Source organism: Myodes glareolus, chromosome 18 (genome assembly GCF_982192425.1).
Source record: "Myodes glareolus chromosome 18, mMyoGla1.1, whole genome shotgun sequence".
NCBI lineage: Eukaryota > Metazoa > Chordata > Mammalia > Rodentia > Cricetidae > Myodes > Myodes glareolus.
Genome location: NC_142043.1, coordinates 63,151,564 through 63,170,503, shown reverse-complemented (window position 1 = coordinate 63,170,503; position 18,940 = coordinate 63,151,564). Strand labels below are relative to the sequence as shown.

At 41.6% G+C, this 18,940-nt stretch overlaps 1 protein-coding gene and 1 long non-coding RNA gene across 3 annotated transcripts in view; one reads left to right on the top strand and one right to left on the bottom strand.

The window, feature by feature from the left end:
• Window positions 1-18,940, bottom strand: part of Hsf2bp (heat shock transcription factor 2 binding protein) — a 90,868-nt gene that overhangs the window by 28,173 nt on the left and 43,755 nt on the right. The window contains exon 7 of one of the 2 annotated variants that reach the window (XM_048451313.3): window positions 10,829-10,932. The exons of the other annotated variant lie outside the window; for it this stretch is intronic. Within the exon in view, the coding sequence (XP_048307270.1) occupies window positions 10,829-10,932 (104 nt within the window). The remainder of the gene's footprint in view (window positions 1-10,828; window positions 10,933-18,940) is intronic. 2 annotated transcript variants of the gene reach the window in all.
• LOC125411332 (uncharacterized) overlaps window positions 4,099-18,940 on the top strand; it is a 49,466-nt gene continuing 34,624 nt past the window's right edge. The window contains exons 1-2 of the long non-coding RNA XR_007235297.3: window positions 4,099-4,294; window positions 5,638-5,803. This is a non-coding gene — a long non-coding RNA (uncharacterized LOC125411332). The remainder of the gene's footprint in view (window positions 4,295-5,637; window positions 5,804-18,940) is intronic.

The following is an 18,940-nucleotide window of genomic DNA, read 5'->3' as shown; positions in this document are numbered from 1 at the left end:
GTGTAGTGATTTAAATGAGAATAATTTTCATAGAATCATGTATTTGAATAGTCATCAGCTGGTAGAACTGTTTGGGAAAGATTGCAGATCAGGATGTAAGCTCTTAATCACTGCTCCAGTGCCATGCCTACCTACCTGCTTCCATGCTCCCTTGTCATGGTATCATAGACTCTAAGCCTCCAGAACTGTGAATCCCATTTTTTTTTTGAGACAAGCTTTCTCTGTGGCTTTGGAGCCTGTCCTGGAACTAGCTCTTGTAGACCAGGCTGGCCTTGAACTCACAGAGATCTGCCTGCCTCTGTCTCCCGAGTACTGGGATTAAAGGCTTGTGCCACCACCACCCAGCTGAATCCCCAAATTAAATGTTTCTTTTATAAGATGCCTTGGTCATAGGGTTTTGTCATGGTAATAGAAAAGTGGTATGCTGGAAGTACATATATGGAAAGCAGTTATGATATTCAGCAATAAACCTGATATCAATGCAGTCTTCAGGGAAAGAGTTACCATTAGTGACAAGGAAGGTCATTCAGAAAAGGTCACATCAAGAGGATACAATAATAGGAAGGAGGGGTTTTAGCAGCCAAGCTTCAGAAGAATAAGGCAACACAGGACAGAAATAATGGTCAAATGATTTCAACACTCCTCTCAACCATCAGTAGAGCAAGTGGAGAGAAAACCATCCAGGACATACAAAAGAAATGTACAATCACCATCAGCTAACAAGAAAGCACTAACATGTACAAAACCCTTACCCAACAACACCAGAGCATACCCTCTCCAACAAGTGTACTCAGGACAGTTACAGAATGGGCCATTCTTTGAACTATAAAACAAGTATTGACAAATTTAGAAGGACTAGAATCATGTTATCTGGCACAGTGGTCTTATATTACTAGAAATCAGTAACAGAAAGCTAGCAGGAAAACCTTCAAACATTTGGAAATTAAAGATGCCAATTTAGCGTATATGCCCCCAAAAGCCAAAAACAAATAAATGGTGCCCTAATTCTGCTGACGCTGAGAAATACACAAATTTCTACTATGTTGTGGTATGCTAATAGAGCACACTATAACAAACACATTCACACATGCTGACAAATGTGTAACAAATGATTCACAGCATCAGCCTCACTGCAGATCAAGGCTCCTTCAGGGACTGTTCAGATGCAAATGGTGACCTAAGAAGACCACAGACTCTCACAGGTCACAAGCCTCTCGTACTCAAGCATGATTTGAGTGGTCTCTTCCACACTCTACCCTGTGGCTGATGATGGGCTAGAGTGCATGGTGGAGCTGTGCCTCCTGGGGACTGGAGTACCCCCAAGAACATGTGAGCAGAGCTGCCTTATCAGTGTGAAGCCTGTAGAGCACACATGAGAAGAGACCTCAGAAGATAGAGCCTGGGCTACCCCAAACTCCAATTGAAGCAGCCTTGATATAACTCCAAAGACTGAGAAGTTCATTTGTTTCATAGCAATAATGGAACCTTGATATGGGGACATAGCTGAGTAGGGAGCAGGGAACATAGAAAGACAGACTGTGAAGGAGGCACTGTGTTAGGGGAAGATCACGCGGGAAGGGTATTGAGGGCCATGTTATAGTGTGTGCTGAGGATGAATGTAGCACATATGCTAACTGTTCTTAATAAAAACCTGGAGTCAGATATAGGGGTGAAAGCTGAAAGATCAGAGAAGCAGAGCAGTCAACCACTAGAGTTCTTACCTCTCCCAATGCTCAGACCAAAAGAGCGCTCTTGTCCTCATACTGCCTCCTCACACTGCCTCCTCAGACTGCCTAGACTGCCCTGAGTTCCTGTCTCCTCCCACCTTATATTCCTCTCTCTGCCCAGCCTTAGCACTTCTGTCTCCACCTCCCTAGTGCTGGGATTAAAGGAGTGTGATCCCAAGTACTGGGATCACCTTTATGTGAGCTCTGTTTCTCTTTTAGACTGGATCAATTTCATGTGGCCCAGGATGGCCTTAAACTAACAGACATCCATCTGCTTCTGTCTCCTGAGTGCTGGGATTAAAGGTGTGAGTCACCATTGCCTGACCTCTAGTGGCTTAGTTCTGCACTCTTCAGGCAAGCTTTATTTGTTAAAACACAAACAAAATATCACTACAATGACAACCCATACTTTTGGGCTCCTCTGCCTCTAACTCCAAATGCTTTCCTCTCAGAACAACCTTGAGGAAATGGGTGGTCTGATTTCCTCAGGACTAATATATTCTAGATGGTGGTAGTCCAGTTGCTAGCAGCCTTGATAATCTCAAAGGCTAAGGTGGTACTTAGCTCCTTGCTCTACAAACCATTTCTGGCAGCGAACAGGACTCCAGGCAGCCTCTCATTATTGAGATCATTAAGATACATAGGAGAGGGGCAATGAGAGGGCTCAGCAGTCTAGCCTAGAGACCTGAGTTTGATCCTTGTAACCTAGAGAAAGCTAGACAGCGAGAACCAATTCCCGCCATTATCCTCTGACCTCCAAATGTGCTGTGGCACTCACCTTAGCCTCCCCCAGCACCACATACACACATACATCATACATATACATAATTTTAATGAGAAAATAGCGATTGCTCTCAGGTTCTATGTTCCTAACTTCTCTTGCTGTGGTCTAACACCTGACATGAGCAGTGTGCTGAGGAAGGTTTACTCTGGTTCACAGTGTGTGGGGACAGAGTTCACCCCAGGGAAGATCAGGCTGCTGGACACATCACCTCCAGCGTTAGGAGAATAAAGATGTGGATAATGGTGCTCTCTATTTCCTTCTTGTTATTAGTCAGAGACTCAGCCCACATGCATCATGCTTCTTTGAGAGACAACTATCAGTCTGTGATATTTCTTTTAAGGTTTTTATCTTTTATCCACCTGCTTCAAAGGTTAATATATTTAGTGGTAGTTTACGTTTTTAAAGAATTATTTTTATTTTATGAGTATGCATATCTGCATACAGTGTGTGCACCACATGTATGCAGTGCCTGCAGATATAAAAAGATTTTGGAGATTCTAAGTGCCAGAAGACCAGGGAGTTTGCTGTGATATTGTCTCTCCTAGAAATGTCAAAAACTACACCACCCATAAAGTCTCACCAACATGACCGGCTAAAAATGAGCTGAACAAGGACAGCAACAGAATTGACAGACATGTCAAAGTGGATACGGGAAAGTCAAAGAGGATTCAATACTACACAAACAACTGCAAGTAGCCAAGAAACGCTGATTGGAGAAAGCAGTCTTCCCCAGGAAAAGGACACTAATTGCTTATCCAGCACCAAATCTAGTCTTGAAAACAAGTTCACATTTTACAGACAGGGCAGGTTGTACTTGTGTATTTCAAAATATGTATGTATACAACAATTAGCAAAAAAGAGACCATGAATTTGAAAGAAAGCAAGGAGCGATAAATGTGAGGGGTTAGATGGAGGAAAGGGAGAGGGAAATGATGTAATTATAATATAAGAAATAAAAGAAATATGATTTTAAGCCTGGAATCCTACTTTAATGAATTCATTAAGAAGTCGGCTGAAATCAAAAGTTCCTCAAGAAACTTTTTTCTAAATGGTTCACCTGAAAAATGCACCCAAAAGATGTGAAGATGGATGAATGGACAGATTGGCAGATGGATAGGGAGATAATTAACTCTAAAGATGGCAAACAGGGAGAAACAGGGTACTAGGGAAATTCCCAGGAATCCGCAAGGATAACCCCAGCTAAGACTCCTAGCAATAGTGGAGAGGGTGCCTGACCTGGCCTTCTGTAATCAGATTAGTGATTATAATCTGTGACTACCCTAATTGTCATCATAGAACCTACATCCAGTAACTGATGGAAGCAGATGCAGTGATCTATACAGCCAAGCACTGGGCTGAGCTCCTGGAGTTTAGTTGAAGACAGGGGGGAGGGATCAATCATATGAACAAGAGGGATTAAGATCATGATGGGGAAAACCACAGAGACAGCTGATCCAAGCTAGTGGGAGCACAAGGACTCTGGATTGACAGTTGGGAAACCTGCATAGGACCAAACTAGGACCTCTGAATGCGTGTGACAGTTATGTGGGTTGATCTGCTGGGGGGCGCTGGCAATAGGACCAGGACTTATCCTGGGTTCCTGAACTAGCTTTTTGGAGCCCATTCCCTACAGTAAGATACCTTGCCTCAACCTTGATACAGAGGGGAGGGGCTTGGTCCTGCCTCAACTTAGTACGCCAGACTTAGCTGACTCCACAAGAGAGGCCTTACCCACTCTGAGGAACAGATGCAGGGAGGGGTTGGATGGCGGAGAATGGAGTTGGTATGTAAAATGAAAAAAATGTTTTTTTTAAAAAAGATTGGCACACAGTAAAGGCAGGAAATGGAGAATGAAGAAAAACAACACACAGTTCCAGTCCAAAAGTGGTTAGACTCACAACCTAGTGCTATCATTTCTGGTGAGACAGAAAAGGGCCACACTCCAGCTCAAGCAGCAAGCCTGTGTATCCTACTCAGGCCTCCATCTGACTGGACAAAGTTTACTGCACCAGCTAGGGCCCTCTGTTTTACTCAAGTCTACCAATTTCAAAGTTAATCTCATCTCAAAACATCTTTGCAAGTATGTGAGAATGTCTAACTAAATGTGTAGATACAGTGGCCTAGCCAAGTTGATTGGAAGCAAGCCTTCAACCCAGCATGAAAATCAGCCTGGCTATTCATTCTGCAAAGAGACTTTCCCCCTACCACACTCAAAGGTCAAAGAAACATATTATCCTAAAGATCAGAGTTGGAGGAGTATAGTGAGTATTTTGTTTATAATCTAACAAATAAAGTTTGTCTGAAGATCAGAGTACAGAACTAAGCCACTAGTTAGCCAGAGGCCAGGCAGTAGTGGCACACACCTTTAATCCCAGCACTCAAGAGAGGGAGAAGGATCTCTGTGAATTCAAGGCCACCCTGGGCTACACAAGATTCAATCTGTATAAAAGAGAAACAGAGCTCACACAAAGGTGATCCCAGCACTTGGGATCGCACGCCTTTAATCCCAGATCTAGGGAGGTGGAGACAGGAGTGAAACGGATGGGTGGAGAGGAGAAAATAAGGCGGGAGGAGACAGGAGCTTAGATGCAGTCTGAGGATTAATAGAGACAGATGCAGCATGAGGTTTTGTAGAGACAGCAGAAGTCTGAGGATTCATAGACAGGATAGCCCCTTTGGTCTGAGCATTGGTAGAGGTAAGAACTCTCTAGTGGTTGGTTGCTGTTTCTCTGATCTATCAGCTTTGACCCCGATAGCTGACTTCAGGCTTTTATTATTAAGGCCTATATAAATTCACACTACAGAGGAACATGTCTAGTAAGGACCTTTGGAGTTTTCTATTAGGCTATTACCTAGAAGTGAACTTAGGCTTTATTTCCTGTCGTCCAATCCCTGAGCCATAAAATCTGAATTTCAAGTTTGAGTAAGAAGTTCAGTTATACTGACACACCTCTAATCCCAGAACACAGTAAGCTGAGACAGGAGGATCATAATTTAGAAGCTAAACTAGACTACAAAACAAGTAGTTTTCAGTTAATATAGTTAATGTCCTCCTTGAGTTTTGTTCTTTAGGTACAGTTTACTATTCTAGCTAAAAGCATTTTTAACAATATTTTTCTCTCTCAGCTCTTGGTTCAATGAAGAAAGCTGGTTGGTGGTCTGTTCCCTCCTATTCCTGGCTCCTAACATGAGTTGGACTACAACATGGAACCCTGTTGCCCTGCAGAAGGTTCTCATCTGAGATGATGGTGGCTTGGGACAAGGAGGACACTTCCTGCTATTCTAATCCCAGGTACAATTTAAAAGCACAGTCTCAGGACTTCCAAACAGACTAGATCTTGATGTGACAGACTAAAAAGAAATCAAGAGTTGCTGGGAGGGCTTAAACAGCTGGATAAGTTGAGAAGGAGAGCTGAAATTCATTGAGACTGGACAGACTGTGGACAGGGTTTGTATGGAAAAGGTTGGAATTTGGTATAAACATTGGACGTGAATGTCCATTTGATGTGCATGTGGACTCATCAAACAGAGCAGGCTCTGAGACTGGCTCTCTAGAGGAAGGTCTGAGGTCAAGTTTGTAAAGTCTGTAAAGCATGCCAGGTTTCAGGTCACTCAGAGAAGTGGATGTGAGATGGGGTGTGAATGCTGTGTGCCCATTCAGCACTGGATCTTCAGGCAGGGAAGGCAGCACCACAGCTGCCAGGGGGATTCTGACACTAGTCTGCATTAGCAGTTACATAACTTGTGGTCACCACCCAAATACACACTGTCCTCATCAGCTATTTGTTAGAGTTCTGTGCCAGTTCTGTGGTTTAAGAGGAATGTGAAGAATTTGAACCCAGCCTGGGAAAGAGGCAGCCACGTAGATGAACAAATGAAAGAAAAATGAAATCCAGCAAAGGTTAGAGGGAATGAGATGAGCTTCCCAGAGATAAGCACAGCAGCAACTAATCTCTGAAGCAGAGGGTCTGAAAACTCAGAAGTAACTTGCTTAGGTTAAGCAAAGGAAAAGGACACAAATTTCCATGGGATACTTAGATCAGAAATAAAAGGGAGAGCCGACACCTGCTGGATTATGGTAAGACCCTGAGGTGAACGCCCACTGTACAGATCAGACAAGTGAAGTTCTAACTAATTAGATCAGTTTACCAGCATGAAAGTTTCAATTCACATCTGTGTAATGAGTCTAAAGCTATTCTCTTTAAACACATCAAGCTCCGTGATGGGGTTATATGATAACACAGAAATTGATTTCTGAGAGTTAGCAATCTCTTTGCTTCAGACCTTTGAAAAATTATTGATCCTGAGCAAAATCAAGTACATTTTCACAAATTCAATCTACTTAATGGTATAAGATTATAGACAGCCAGTCTTCAAATTCTTTCCTGGTCAGAAGTGATAGGGTCAGGTCCTGAGAGCAACAGTGCAGTCACCAAGCACAAGCAGCACAGTTTCTCAGGAAGCCAGTGTGCTCCTGTTTCCTACTTCACAATAAAATACACTCAACTTTCTAAACTGCAGGGCAGGGCTGGGGAAGGAACTCAGTAGCAGACATGCTAAGCACCGCCTGCAGTTCCAGGTTGCAGTACTGACAACAACAAAAGCACACTTAAACACACATTAAATTAACATTTAAAGTTAAAACATTTAAAATTAAAGTGACATAAAATAGAAAATACACAACTCAGTGGTTAAGCATCTGGGATTTGAGTCCATCATGTTTTGTTTGACTTTACAAGGAATGCTGTTAAAGGCATCAAGTGAGATGACTTGCAATGGATATCAGGGTTTGGATGTGCTTGCTGTGTTCAAAGAACAAGGAACTGTCTTCAAGATCAAGAAAGTCAAACAGCCCCAGTAGCACAGTGGGTAAGAAACCTTAGGAACCACTCCATTGTGTCAAGGCAGGTAGTCTACGGGCATAAAGAACACCCAGGAGAGAAGCATAAACTCAGCTGAGATTCTCACACGCCCCATAGACACTTCTGGACCAGCACAGTTATGGCATCAGAGAATACTCAGTCTCAGATCTTCCGTCATAAACAAGCAAACAACTCACAAAGGCTGCTGGAGGGTCACTGATGCAAGCAGAGCCAGGCATACTGTTTGAGAACAAAAGTTTCTGCAAAACCAAGCAATGCCAGTTCCAATGGCTGCTAAAGTAGACCATCTCCAGAATGGAGGTTTACAGCCCTGCCAGTGACTGCAGAGCAGCTAGGGTAAGGTCATGGAGCAGGCAGTCACGGTTCAAACCCAACTCCACTGCCACACAGCTGCTAACCTCCAGCAAGCCACTTGGCCTCCTCGTCTGAGAAGCAGGCAATAATGCCTTGCCTTACAGGAGGCAAAACAGATCAGAGTATATATGTGGTCCATGTGGAGTGGCAGCAGCTCTGGCTTAGTTGGGACTTCCTCTTCAATTATCTTCTCCCTAATCATCTCCCCTAGTCCTACAGGCTAGTACTGTGGATCTCACACAGACACTAAGTTCAGGAATTACCTAGTTCCGTGATGCATTCTCAAGAGACAAAAGCTGTTTAGTTGAGTATCCAGGCTTGGGGCACATGGGATCTAAAGCCTACTTAACCAGCCTTTAAACTATAGAACCCTAGGGTTTCACCCTACTTGTAGGTTTACAAGATATATGTACATTTTGAAGGATCTTGACAATGCACTGCTGTCTAAGACAGAACTTCTTAGTCATAGCTACAGCCAGAATCTCCATGTTTGTGCTGGCTCAAGATCCAATGAATGTGACAGACTTTGCACATGACACAGACTGCATTTCAGCAAAGGGACCCCAGGCTTAGAGAATCCACATCTCTTCACATGAATAGTAGTGTGCCTGATCTGTCCCCTAGAGTTATATATCGTCACGACAAAGGTGATAAACACATTCTGCTCTGGTAGGAGAGAATACCTCTACACTCACTGCAAGGATGTCCACTCTACATACATCCCTCAGATGTTCCTAGGACATACAGACACAGGAGAATTACCTATACACCTGGGCTCCTGGCTTAGAAGATTCAATATTGCTAATATGTCAATACTCCCCTAAATAAACTACTGATTCAACAGACACCCAATAAAATTTCTAAAAAGGTTTCTTGTTTGTACTAAGTGACACATTTATTCTCAAATTCATGGCAAAAGTCTTAGAAACAGCCAAAACAACTTGGGAAAAAACATAGTTAGAGAATTTATGCTTCTCCTCTTTCTCTTCTTTTTTTGAGACAGGGTTTCCTTGTGTAACAGTCCTAGCTGTCCTGGAATAGTTCTGTAGACCAGGCTGTCCTCAAACTCATAGTTCCTCCTGCCTCTGCATCCCAAGTGCTGGGATTAAAGGAATGCACCACTACCACCTGGCTATTCTTCTTTTAAAAAATTTTAATGATTTATTTATTTTTATTTTATATGCATTGGTGTTTTGCTTTCCTGCCTGTTTGAGAGTATCAGTTATCCAGGAACTGGAACTACAGACAGTTACGAGCTAGTTGTGAGTGCTGGGAAGTGAATCTGGGTCCTCTGGAAGAGCAGTCAGTGCTCTGAACCATTGAGCCATGTCTCCAGCCCCTTGAGGATTTATGCTTCTTAAGATTACAACACCATCACGATTGATTCGGAATACATGGAAACATGTTCAACACCTAGTATCAATCTTGAGACAAATGGCTGAGGTGCCTATTTAACACATCAAAGTGGACCGAGGCCACCAGGTTTTCCTATCATCCCTTAGTCCCTATCTATTACAGGGTCCTGGCTGATATGCCCTGGACACTACCCTAATCTTCAGTCTAAGAACTAGGATGGGTTACCCTTCCCCCAGTGGCTCTTCCCCATTTTGGCTATGCCAGTTCTTTTTTTTTCCCCACTCATTTGCCCTTTGGTCTCCTGGTCTCCTAGCTCTCCCTTCCCACCTCTCCTCATATGACCCAGCTGAGGATCATGTGCATTATTGGCTATCCCTTTGGAGATGCTCTTCCTCATATCTACAACAAACCTTCACCTCTACCATGCCCAGGAGCAGTCATGTCCTCCTTTTTAATCTCTTACTTTGATGCAAACACTATTAGTAATAATGCAACAATGTGGTACCAAGACATCTCTATAGGAATATCTAAACCTAAATGGTACAAGTGGACCAAGAACCGTGAGGACAAGCAGTTGGTACTGTATCCTCTGGTGGGAATGTGAATGGCAGAGCAGTTAACAGTTTAAAAAAGTGAATATACTTCTTCCATATGACCCAGTCATTCTGTGCCTAGGATCTACCCAAAAGAAATACCAGCACATCTCCATGCATATGAAAGACTCTGTATCTGTAACATGTCAAAGCTGTATAAACAATCCAAAAGGTTCATCTGCATAACTGACCAATGTGTAACAGGAATCAGTGAACTAGTAGATATAATAATCACTGTAGAAAATAGAAACTAAACTACAATGTAGAAAAGAGGTGAGTGGCCTTCTGAAAAGTGAGAGGCAGGTGGGAAGGGGAAATGGCCTTGTGGGATGATGCTTTCATTACCTTGACACTATGTTAATGATTTTAAAGGTAGATATTTGGACTCAAATGATCAATTTTTTTCATTTAAGATATATGCAACTATTGGACCTCAATAAAACTATTAGAAAAAAGTATTCATATCAAGCATAACAAAAGTTCAAAACAGATTAATTTGAATTTTAAAAAACGAAAATTTCATTTTTGTCACTTGAATATTTGAATGACATGTATACATTTTAAGCTTTACAATTATGGTGAAATTGGGACAAAACTTTAGGCTAAATTAGTGGTGAAGGTAAGCAAGAAAGGAAGCAGTAAGGTAAGATTCATTTTATTTACAATTGAAGACACATCCATATGCAACTTCATGGGTCTCCTATTTCATTCTGCCTAGACGTCTGGATTTTTTCTTCCATGTCCACCACATATCTACTATTCTGAAGGAGAATATTTATGCTGTTTTATAAAATGATTTGTGGCAAAGGTCACAACTAAAACTAAAATCTATAGTTGAGAAATATAACTAGGAACTACTAGTATATCAGTTGGTTTCTAGAGTAGAAAGTTATTTGGGGAGGAGCAGGGTTTTGAGAACCCAGTGTCTGAGGGTACCAAGGTTTGAAAATTGACACCACAAAAGAATATTCTTTCTCTTCCATCCCCAGAAGTCACTCCAACAAAAAAGAAGTCATTTTTAAAGAGTAAACATTGTATGAAAATGGTTCCTGATTTCTAATACACCAATACCTCCTCCAGCTGGGTTAGCATATGACTGACTATACAAGAACATAGTAGAACACTGCTTACCATTCAAAAGCCACTGCAGCAAAGAGATAAATCCAGGACTCTCACTGATGTATTTCAAGCCTTTTGAATTGATACTCACATTGTACAGGGACATCAGCATTAGACTGAAATGCAAAAGAATACAGTGCTGACTTTATGTGTTATCCACATTGTATTTCATCTTGAATCATTCCCTAAAGGATCTAAACGTATTTATATCTCACATGTCCAACTATAACATATGGGTAAAACAATTACAAAGCATAAACCATGTTTAATGATTTTAATCTGCAGAAGGCTATTACATAAGAGGAAGTTTTAGCAATAACATTGTGACATTACATTCTGTGTATAAAACCACAGGCAGAAAATCTTACAGGAAACCCAACAATCCTGCTTACCAATGTCTTTGCCCTTGTAGTACCAAGTCTATATTTATATCTAGCCTACTCTCAGTTTATAAGTGTACTACTGTGTTCTTAAGGTTTAATGAAGTCATCTAAACTCTAGTTATAGCTCTTATCCAAAGAATGTATGGTGGTCTGAATGGGAATGGTTCATAGGCTCATATGTTTGAATACCTGGTCCCCAGTTAACAGAACTATCTGGGAAGGATTGGGAGGGATGGCCTTGTTGTGTCACTGGGAGCAGATCTTGAGGTTTCAAGACTTGCGCCATTCCCAGTGTGCTCTCTAATTCCTATTTGTGGGGTGAGAAGTGAACTCTCAGTTGGGGCTCCATTGCCATGCCTGCCTACCTGCTGTCATGCTCCCCACCTTGACTCTGATGGACTCTTACCCCTCCTGGACCATAAGATCCAAATTCCTCTTATTAGTTACCTTGCTCACGGGTCTTTGTCACAGCAAGAGAAAACTAACTAAGACAGAGTTGGTACCAGGGAGTGGACTATGTGCACCGACAGATCTGACCATCTGGGTTCGGAGGATATGGAAGGCTTTGAAACTTTGGGCTAGAAAAATGGTTAAACATCATTAGCAGAACTGAATGAGTCATTCTAATAGGAGCTTGGAAGACAGTGCTGAGTACAACAAGGACTATGGAGGCCAAGTTCAAGATGTTTCATAGAGGAACAATATTAGCAACTAGGTTAGAGAATGATCTTATGATATTTTGGGCAACAGTGTGGCTGCTTTCTGCTCTCATCCTAAGAACTTGGCTGAGGCTAAACTGAAAATGGACTAATTTCTTTTCTTTTATTTTTTTGTTTGTTTTCCGAGACAGGGTTTCTCTGTAGTTTTGGAGCCTGTCCTGGAACTAGCTCTTGTAGACCAGGCTGGCCTCGAACTCACAAATCCGCCTGTCTCTGCCTCCTGAGTACTGGGATTAAAGGCATGTGCCACCACCGCCCGGCTAATTTCTTTAGTAGAGGGGATTTCAAGGCAACCTATTATCAACTCTGTCCCAAATTTATTATATACTCACTTTTATGCAGCTCTACAATGGGAAAGAACAAGCAAGGCAAAAAGAAATACAAATGCACAGTTTGAAGAGAAAAAGAGCAACTAGGAAATTTAATGTTGGAGCCAATGCTTGTGCTGAAAGAGATAAGAAGAATTGGAATCATGCTGGAATAAAGGGAAGGGTATCTTCAGGGCTTCACTCCACTCAGATAAACTTCCAACTTGTGAAAGAAAAAGGCCTAGGAAATTTTCTGCTCCTAGAAAGTAATAGCAAATCAAGGCCACTGCAAAAGTGATCCTAGAGGGACAAAGCTCACCCCAAATTGGTAGTCAAACATGGTAGTGTCATCCATGTGGTACTAGCTTTCATGTCACAAAGGATCCCAGTAAAAGGATCATGGAATTTCCTCTGTGGTTACAGAGAGCTGTTGAGGTCAGGTATGTAACAGCAGACGCCCTGCATGGAGGCTCTAAGAGGCCATTATGTGAAACTATGAAAAGTAAATCCTGGACTGAACTGGAAGTCCCAAAATACTGAAAATGACAGAGCCATGAAACATCTGTCAAGAAGAGCTTCAGACAGGGAATGGGGCCAGCCCAAGAGCAAGAAATGTGTTACAGGCAGCAAAGCAGGAAGGAAGAGCCGTCTAAGCTCTTTTGACATCAGACTGAAGCTACAGTATCTGGAGTTGTACTCCTGGGTTTCAGCCTTCCTTTGGTCCAGCATTTCCTGACTATGATCTTGACACACAGATATTGGGGTTCAACCTGAAGACAAGAAAAGCAAAGCAGCCAGCCATAGGCTCTTACCTCAACTTCAGTCCATAAATGGTGATTCTGCTCCAGGAAAGCTCAGAATGAGACTGAGAGCTGTCTTCTCCTGTTTTATAATCCTCTTTAGTTCTGGGGTTAAGGACGTGTACCACTACAGCCTGGTGTCTATGGCAAGTTAGTGTGGCTACTGGAATTAACAGTGTGTGTCATCACTGTCTGATCTGTAAGGCTGGCCAGTGTCGCTGTTTTATTTTTCTGATCTTTAGGCAAGCTTAATTCATTAAAATACAAATGAAATACCACTACACGCCTCTATTCCTCCATTCTGGAATGGCAATATATATTCTATGCCATTGCATGTTACTATAAGTGTATAATTTGCTTTTTGATTTTTACAATGGGTTACAGTTAAGACATTGCCTTGAATCTCAGAAGAGATTTTTAACTTGTACTAAGACATTAAGGGACTTCTAAAGTTGGACTAAATGCATTTTACATTACAATATGGCCTTGGGCCTATGAGAGCCAGACAGTGGAATATATTTATTTGAATAAGAATGTCTCATAGGCTAGCATGTTTACTTGGACCCCAGTACTGGATGAAACTGTTTGGGAAGGATTAGAAAGTGTGACCTTACTGAAGGAGGTGTGTCACTGGTGGTGGGTGTTAAGGTTTCAAATTACTCCATACCGTTCCCAGTGTGTTGTTTCCCATTTGTGGGTTAAGATGTGAGCTCTCAGATTAGGCTCCAACATCATGCTTACTTGCTTGTTTCCATACTCCCTGAAGTGATAAACTCTTAACCCTCTAGAACCATAAGCCCAAATAGACCCCTCGTTTTATAAGTTGTTTGGTCATGGTGTTTTATTACCACAATAGGAAAGAAACTACAACAGTATGTAGCATGCAACATCAGCCAGGCCAGGACAGGCAGCTTAACCCACCTTATCACAACCCCATCATCTGAACCAATCAGGCAGTGACCCCAGTAAAACAGGATTTTACACACTGTTCTGAACAACTGCCAATTCAAGTGTCCAATAGAAGCTAGAAACGATAGCCCTTTAGTTTCTGGAGGTGCTGTTATATGATATGGAAATTCCTAGATCCTTCATACTTCTAAGAAATAAAACAGACTAGACCAGGTTTGAGAAATGGCTTCCTGTTTAAAAGTATTTGCCACACAAGCATCAAGAACTGGGTTCAAATCCCCAAAACCTGCATAAAAGTAAATATAGTGGAGCACATTTACAATCTCAGTGCTCCTACAACACAATGGGAAGTGAAGACAAGAGACTCCCTGGAGGCTCACAGGCCAGCTAACCTGGAAATCACAGCAGCAAACCAGAGACCCTGTCTAAAAAAGATAGAAGCTGAAGTCTGACACCTGAAGTTATCCATGGCCTCTACATGTGTGTCATGGCATGTACATGCTCACAATCGCATACATACATGTGCTCTGTGACATGTCATGTGAATACATGACAGGCCTGTACTCCACAGAAACCATATACAACACACAAAAAGAAGAAAGGCAAGAGAACAGCTGTGGGTGTAATTCAGTGGCGGAGCTCTACTTATCATGCCAACGCCTTAGGTCTCATCCCAGCACTGGGGGGAAGGGCTAGACAAATTGTATGTATAACATTTGACACAGGCACTAGCATCCATATGAACTTGAAAGCTGCTGTGCCTCTCCTATTTCCTTTTGCCCAAATTTTTTAATGACAAGACTTCATTTTAAAATTGCCAGTGAGCTTGCAAGAAATGAAAGGAGCAACTCTTTGATCAAGTCCAAAGTGGGAGGTGAGTACAGATCATGACAGGTTCCAGAAGCTGAGAGCTTCCATTACAGTGCCTTCCTTCATGTAGACAGACTGAAAGAAAAGCCCCAGGCAGTCACAGAGCCTGCTGAGAACCAGAAAAGAACAAACTTTCAAGCCTGACATGAACTCATGCTGTCAGCAAGCCTGAAACATTTACAAGTCAATAACTTAATGTACAGTAGGCCCAGAATGGGAGATTCCTCAGTTTTCTACCAGGTCTTCCAAGAAGCACAAAAACACTCCTAACAAATGTGGGTTCGTATCACAGATCACTGCATGAAAAATATCAAGACTGCACCAATAATAGTCAGCATAAGAACAGTGGCAGAGCCAGAACCAAATAATTTTCAGGCATTATAGGTATCAACCACAGAATAGACGACACATATGCTAAATAAAATACTTTGTTGCTATTTTGGGGGTTTGCTGGGTTTTGTTTATTAAAACAGGTTCTCACTATATCCTGAGTGGCTTGGAACTAGAAACTCAGATCAGGATGGCCTTGAATTCACAGGGACCAGCCTGCTTCTGTATCCTAAGTGCTAAGATTAAAAGCATGCGCCTCTATGCCCAGCAGTAAAAAGTAAGAGAAACTAAATCATGACCAAGAAGCTAGGGTTACTGTTATAAAACACCAGGCAAAATAAACAAACAAACAAAAAACAGAACCTAGGTTGGGGAGCTGACTCAGTCTGTAAAGAGCTTGCTGTGCGTGCATGTACGAGGACCTGAGTTCAATGTTAAGTCTGTGAAGAGCTTGCTATGCATGTATGAGGACCGGAGTTCAATGTGAAGCACCCACATAGCAATAAAGAACAATTGAGGAAGACATTCAACAGCAACTTCTGGTCTCCACACATTCATGAATACACATATACACAAACAGGGACATACACGTGTACATGCAAAACTTTTTAACAAAATTTATAAAAATGAAAACTATGAAGGTTGGAGAGAGTTCAGCAGTTAAGAACACTGGCTGCTCTTGCAGAGGACCTAGTTCAGTTCCCAGCACTCATGCAGAATGGTTCACCATTACATACGGCTCCAAGAGATCCAATACATTTTCTGAACTCCACAGACACCTGTACTCACGTGCACATGCCCACCACAGACACATAGGTTTTTAATGAAAAATTCATTTTAAAAATAAGCAAACTATAAGTTCTAAAAGTTCCTGAACACGTGAGAAAAGGAAAACACTAAACAAAAACAAAGCAAAGGAAAAATAAATAAACGAGAGTAGCTAGAGAGAAAAATTCCAACTTTCTTCCAATTAGGACTCCATGAAGGAGTTCCAGGAAAATACAGCAGAAAAAGTGTTTCAAAGGTAAGGTTGAGACTTTTCCAAAAATGAGGAAACAGACTTCAGACTAGAATAAACACAGATCTACACACATCACAATCTGACCACAGTATAAAAAACAATGAGTGTTCCAAAGTGTCAGAGTAAAAGACACTGTCTCCAAACAACATCCTATGGAAGCTGTACTCTCAGCATCAAAGACAGAGGTCAGGAATGGGGAGGAGCTCAACTGGAGAAACATTTACTGTGCAAGTCCACAGACCCAAGTCTGGATCTCCATAATCCACATAAAGTGTGACATGGGGACTGTGCAGCAGTTTCCTCGAGTTGGCCTTCCAGCTCGGAGGGCAACCTCTTAAGACATAGGATGTAAAGGTAAAGTGAGACAACAGGATGTTCTAGAATACAATGCTTACCAGGAGGTGAAAAGACATGCTTTTTTGGGATGGTAGGGGGTGAAACAATCCATTTTGCAGAGAAGTCCTTTAAGACAGGAAGCAAACAATTCAAAATAGCTTCAGGAAGTTCCTGAAACTGACCAGACTCACTAGGCCTTTTCTTCCCCAAGAGTATATAAATGTTAAGAATGCTGAGAGTCACTCCTCAGACAAGTCAACTGTAAAAATGACTCTGAAACCAGCCCAGCCACCTGGAAGAAGCAAGAACCACCCAAACTACCTAGAAGAAATAAAGTCTGGCTGGAAGAGGCTCAGCCCAGCTGAACAACTGGAAACAACACTCTCCATCCTGCTGAGCACCTGCAGGCCATATAGTTGCTTCAGCTTTCCAGCTTTGGTGAACTATCACCCATGGTGGAGTGGGCTTTGGTGATACAAATGTCTTTAAGTCATTTCTACTCCTATAAGTAACCCATATTCCTGTAAGTGACCTAAATAAAACTCACTAGTTCATCGAGTTGAACTATGATGGTATCTGCACTTTGTCCACAGTGAACTCCCTTTCTGGAGTGAGTAGATGTGTGTATTGCATCTCCCAAGAAAGATCTGTCATGCAACAGTACATCAGTAATCCCAGCATTCGTACAGGGATGCGAGGCAGATATAAGTGAATCTCTAAAACTGTGGGCCAGACTCACACACATCAGAAAGAAAAAAAGACACCCTGTCTCAAACAAGGTAGAAGATGAAGAATGACACTTAAGGCCTCTACATGTGTACATAGTATGCTTGCCAACATCCACACACATGAACATGCATATGCATGCACTACACACACCGTACACAAAGTTTTTTTAAATGGATACCAGAGGGTAGGCAATATGTGCTTTTCAAGGAAACAGAGGATCCACTGTAACCTAAGAATTAAAAGCTCACCAAAAATATTTTCAACAAAAAATACAAAGGAAATCTCAAGAGATTTTCCCCCAAAACAAACCTAACTACAAAACTTTGAAGGATGAACTTCAGAAAAAAAGAAAATGACCTCTGAAAAATGTTCTGAGTTACAAAGAGAAATGAGAAAGGAACACAAACAAGAAAGGAAACACTGGTGGTAAAGGCAGCAACAACAATGTCTAACGCTGGGACTAACCTTTTCCTAACAAAGCAAGGACACAGCCTACAAACAGACATGGACCAGGATGTAAGAACTAAGTCATTCTGAGGTATTCTTTACTCTCAAGTATACACCAAATATATCCAAACTTGCTTTAAAGGAAGGCTAATGGGGTAGAGAAGTAGAGGTCAACTTTTAATACCCTAGAGAGAAAAATTCGCTCAGAAAAGAAAGGAATCAGTGAAACAGAATGAAGGAACAAGAAAAGAAAAAAAAAGAGGGGATGGAAGTTTGAGAGAAAAAAACCCTGAAATAATTCTAATAAAAACAATACAAGATGAAAGAAATAAAGTCAGGATTTCAATAGTTGAAAATGCTGGCAGGCAGGATTATTTTGCCCAAAGGCAGATTATTAGACTGGACTACATCACTACATAACCATGTAGCACACCTAAAACAAAAATTCACACAAAAGGTGAAAGTGAAAGAATAGCAGAAGATCCACCAAGCAAACACTAAGAGAAAGCAAAGGCTGAGGCAGCAAAGTTAATAAACTAAATACAGAGCATTTTCCAGACAGGGAAGATGACCGCAAAGTCAAACGCCCAGTTCCTCAGGAAACCATCACTCTAACCTGGCATGCATCTAGACTTGCTCCTCAAAAATGTACAACATCTCAACAGGTAGAGGCACTGGCTGTCAAATCTAAAGACCTGAGTTCAATTTCAAGGATACACACTGTAGCAGGAGAAAATGAACTCCCACAAATTGTCCTCTGATCTCTGACTTTCACATGTATGCTGTGGCACATACATATGTGTGTACACCAATACATTAAACATAACTACAATTTTTAAATATATACTAAAAACATATCAACAGAACTACAAAGCAGACAGTGTACAGCAGCAAGCTCTCACAGCACCTAGTACATTACACTGATTCTGATTCACCATGCAATTAGTTTAAAAATTTTTAAATTGCTTTGATAGAATTTGACTACATAGCCGGGGCTGTCATCCTCCTGTTTTGGGCTGATTTTTTTTCAAGTAAGTTTTCAAACTCCAAACAGTATTTGGAAACTATAAATAATGTCTCTGGCCTAGAGAGACCACTCAGCAGTTAAGAGCACTTGTTGCTCTTCCAGAGAAAGAGTTCAGTCCCCAACACCAATCAGGGCCACTCATAACCATGTGGAACTCCAGGGGATTCAACACCACCTAACTCAAGTAAGTATACATAGTCCCACATACATAGTTTTAAAAAATAATTTTCTCCTCTAGCTACAAA